Genomic DNA, 2500 nt, shown 5'->3' on the forward strand with positions numbered 1-2500 from the left:
TGTGTGTGTGTTCTCCAGGTGATGTGTGTGTGTGTGTTCTCCAGGTGATGTGTGTGTGTTCTCCAGGTGATGTGTGTGTGTTCTCCAGGTGATGTGTGTGTGTTCTCCAGGTGATGTGTGTTTGTTCTCCAGGTGATGTGTGTGTGTTCTCCAGGTGATGTGTGTGTGTTCTCCAGGTGATGTGTGTGTGTTCTCGAGGCGATGTGTGTGTGTGTGTTCTCCAGGTGATGTGTGTGTGTTCTCGAGGCGATGTGTGTGTGTTCTCCAGGTGATGTGTGTGTGTGTTCTCCAGGTGATGTGTGTGTGTTCTCCAGGTGATGTGTGTGTGTTCTCCAGGTGATGTGTGTGTGTTCTCCAGGTGATGTGTGTTTGTTCTCCAGGTGATGTGTGTGTGTTCTCGAGGCGATGTGTGTGTGTTCTCCAGGTGATGTGTGTGTGTTCTCCAGGTAATGTGTGTGTGTGTGTTCTCCAGGTGATGTGTGTGTGTTCTCCAGGTGATGTGTGTGTGTTCTCCAGGTGATGTGTGTTTGTTCTCCAGGTGATGTGTGTGTGTTCTCGAGGCGATGTGTGTGTGTTCTCCAGGTGATGTGTGTGTGTTCTTGAGGCGATGTGTGTGTGTGTGTTCTCCAGGTGATATGTGTGTGTTCTCCAGGTGATGTGTGTTTGTTCTCCAGGCGATGTGTGTGTGTGTTCTCCAGGTGATGTGTGTGTGTTCTCCAGGTGATGTGTGTGTGTTCTCCAGGTGATATGTGTGTGTTCTCGAGGCGATGTGTGTGTTCTTCAGGTGATGTGTGTTCCTGTATGCATGCATGTTCTTGAGGTGATGTGTGTTCCTGTATGCAATGTGTGTTCTCGAGGTGATGTGTGTGTATTCGAGGCGATGTGTGTTCTTGTATGCATGTGGTTGTGTATAAAGGGGCCGGTGTGTAATTTGAGGAGCGGATGAGACGCCTGTGGTGTAATTGAGTTCAGGACCGACTGAAAGAGCCAGCGTCTATTACCAGCAGCGGGGGATCCGGGTTCTGTCTCCTCGTACACACACACACACACACACACACACACACACACACACACACACACACACACACACACACACACACACACACACACACACACACACACACACACACACACAATGGAAAGGGATCAGAAAGCCTTAGTTTGTGCCTTAAGAGGAAGAAGTGCGAGAGTATTTGTTGACGGAGAGTAAATGGCTTTGCCGAGGACAGAAACATGGTTTTAGATCAAGCATGTCACATCATGACGGTTATTTGTTCTGTCTCTCTGCAGGTTGTGTGTGTGTGGAGCTTTAAAAGCAACGAGAAACTGATGGACGTCTGAAGTACTTTAATATCTGCATATGCAGCTCATTCAGTCAGAGTTAAGAATTACATAAACGGCATCCCAGCAAACAAAAATACGCTCTGAGAATATTTTGCTAACATTCTCATTAAATGATGAAAATCTCAATGTTCTCTGAACGTCCGTTTTTATTTTTAAACATGAAAACTGTTAAAAATGTTAACGGAACATTCCATTCTATCACACATTATGGGAATGGAATGTTCTCTGAACATTCCGAAACAAGTTGTAACATTTAAAAAAAAACTGAATTCCGAAAACTCGCATTGTATTTCTCAGAGGCCCCGGTTCTCAAAGTATTTTTTCCATTCATTTTTCCCACAGGGATTTAAAAGTGTTATAAACCTTAAAATCGGACTGTGACCTTAACGGCTTTAGTGAGGGAAAGAACTACAATCCCATGAAGCATCAAATTACTTTTGTAGTTTTAGAGCACTTTGGTCAACTTCGGTTGTTTATTTATAAAGCACAATTTAAAAACATTGTATTGTTTGTATGAAACACGATGGAGAAATAAAACTACTCATTTACAAATGTTGATTACATATATTTAATCATAAGTTTATTGCAAAATATCCATATATATAAATACAAACATTTAAGTATTTTGAGAGTGTAGAGCTTAGCCTTTTTATTGATTCTCTGATTGGTGTAATTTTATGTACAGCATCATGGGTAATGTAGTTTATTTATAAAACGGTTGTTTAAAAATTTTAAGTTATCATTAAGAATCAACCCAGACAGCAACATAGTGTTGGCCCACATCTGGAATGAATCCACGTGTCCCAGATGTGGGCCGACACTGGGAATTTCCCTAAGGAGAAAATTAATGGAGTTTTTACTTCCGAAAACCATTAATGTTTGTATTAATGTAACTATTAATGTTCATGGAAGAACGTTGGATCGTAACTTTGAGAGACACGTTAGCTACAGTTCTGAGAACGTTCCCTGTTTGCTGAGATTATACATGTTGAGCAATAATCATATAATCATTAATCTCTGTCATACATCATGTGATTGATTGTTTTAATCAGACGTAAGGTCACAGTAACACTTGAATCAGAGTTTCTTCTGAGCGAATCCCTGCAGACGGTTGTGTTCCCTCAGCCTGAAACACAGAAGAGCATCTATAAACGTC

The 2500-nt window shown here is 41.8% G+C and overlaps 1 protein-coding gene across 1 annotated transcript in view; it reads right to left on the reverse strand.

The window, feature by feature from the left end:
- Positions 1 to 1332: 1332 nt before the first annotated feature.
- The window catches only part of ass1 (argininosuccinate synthase 1), a 76711-nt gene continuing 75543 nt past the window's right edge, over positions 1333 to 2500 (reverse strand). The window contains exon 15 of the mRNA XM_077222728.1: positions 1333 to 2470. Coding sequence (XP_077078843.1) covers positions 2422 to 2470 — 49 coding nt within the window. The 3' untranslated portion in view covers positions 1333 to 2421. The remainder of the gene's footprint in view (positions 2471 to 2500) is intronic.

This window comes from Siphateles boraxobius, unplaced genomic scaffold, assembly GCF_051911475.1.
Source record: "Siphateles boraxobius isolate OS27281-9 unplaced genomic scaffold, OSU_SipBor_1 120, whole genome shotgun sequence".
Classification (NCBI taxonomy): Eukaryota; Metazoa; Chordata; class Actinopteri; order Cypriniformes; family Leuciscidae; genus Siphateles; species Siphateles boraxobius.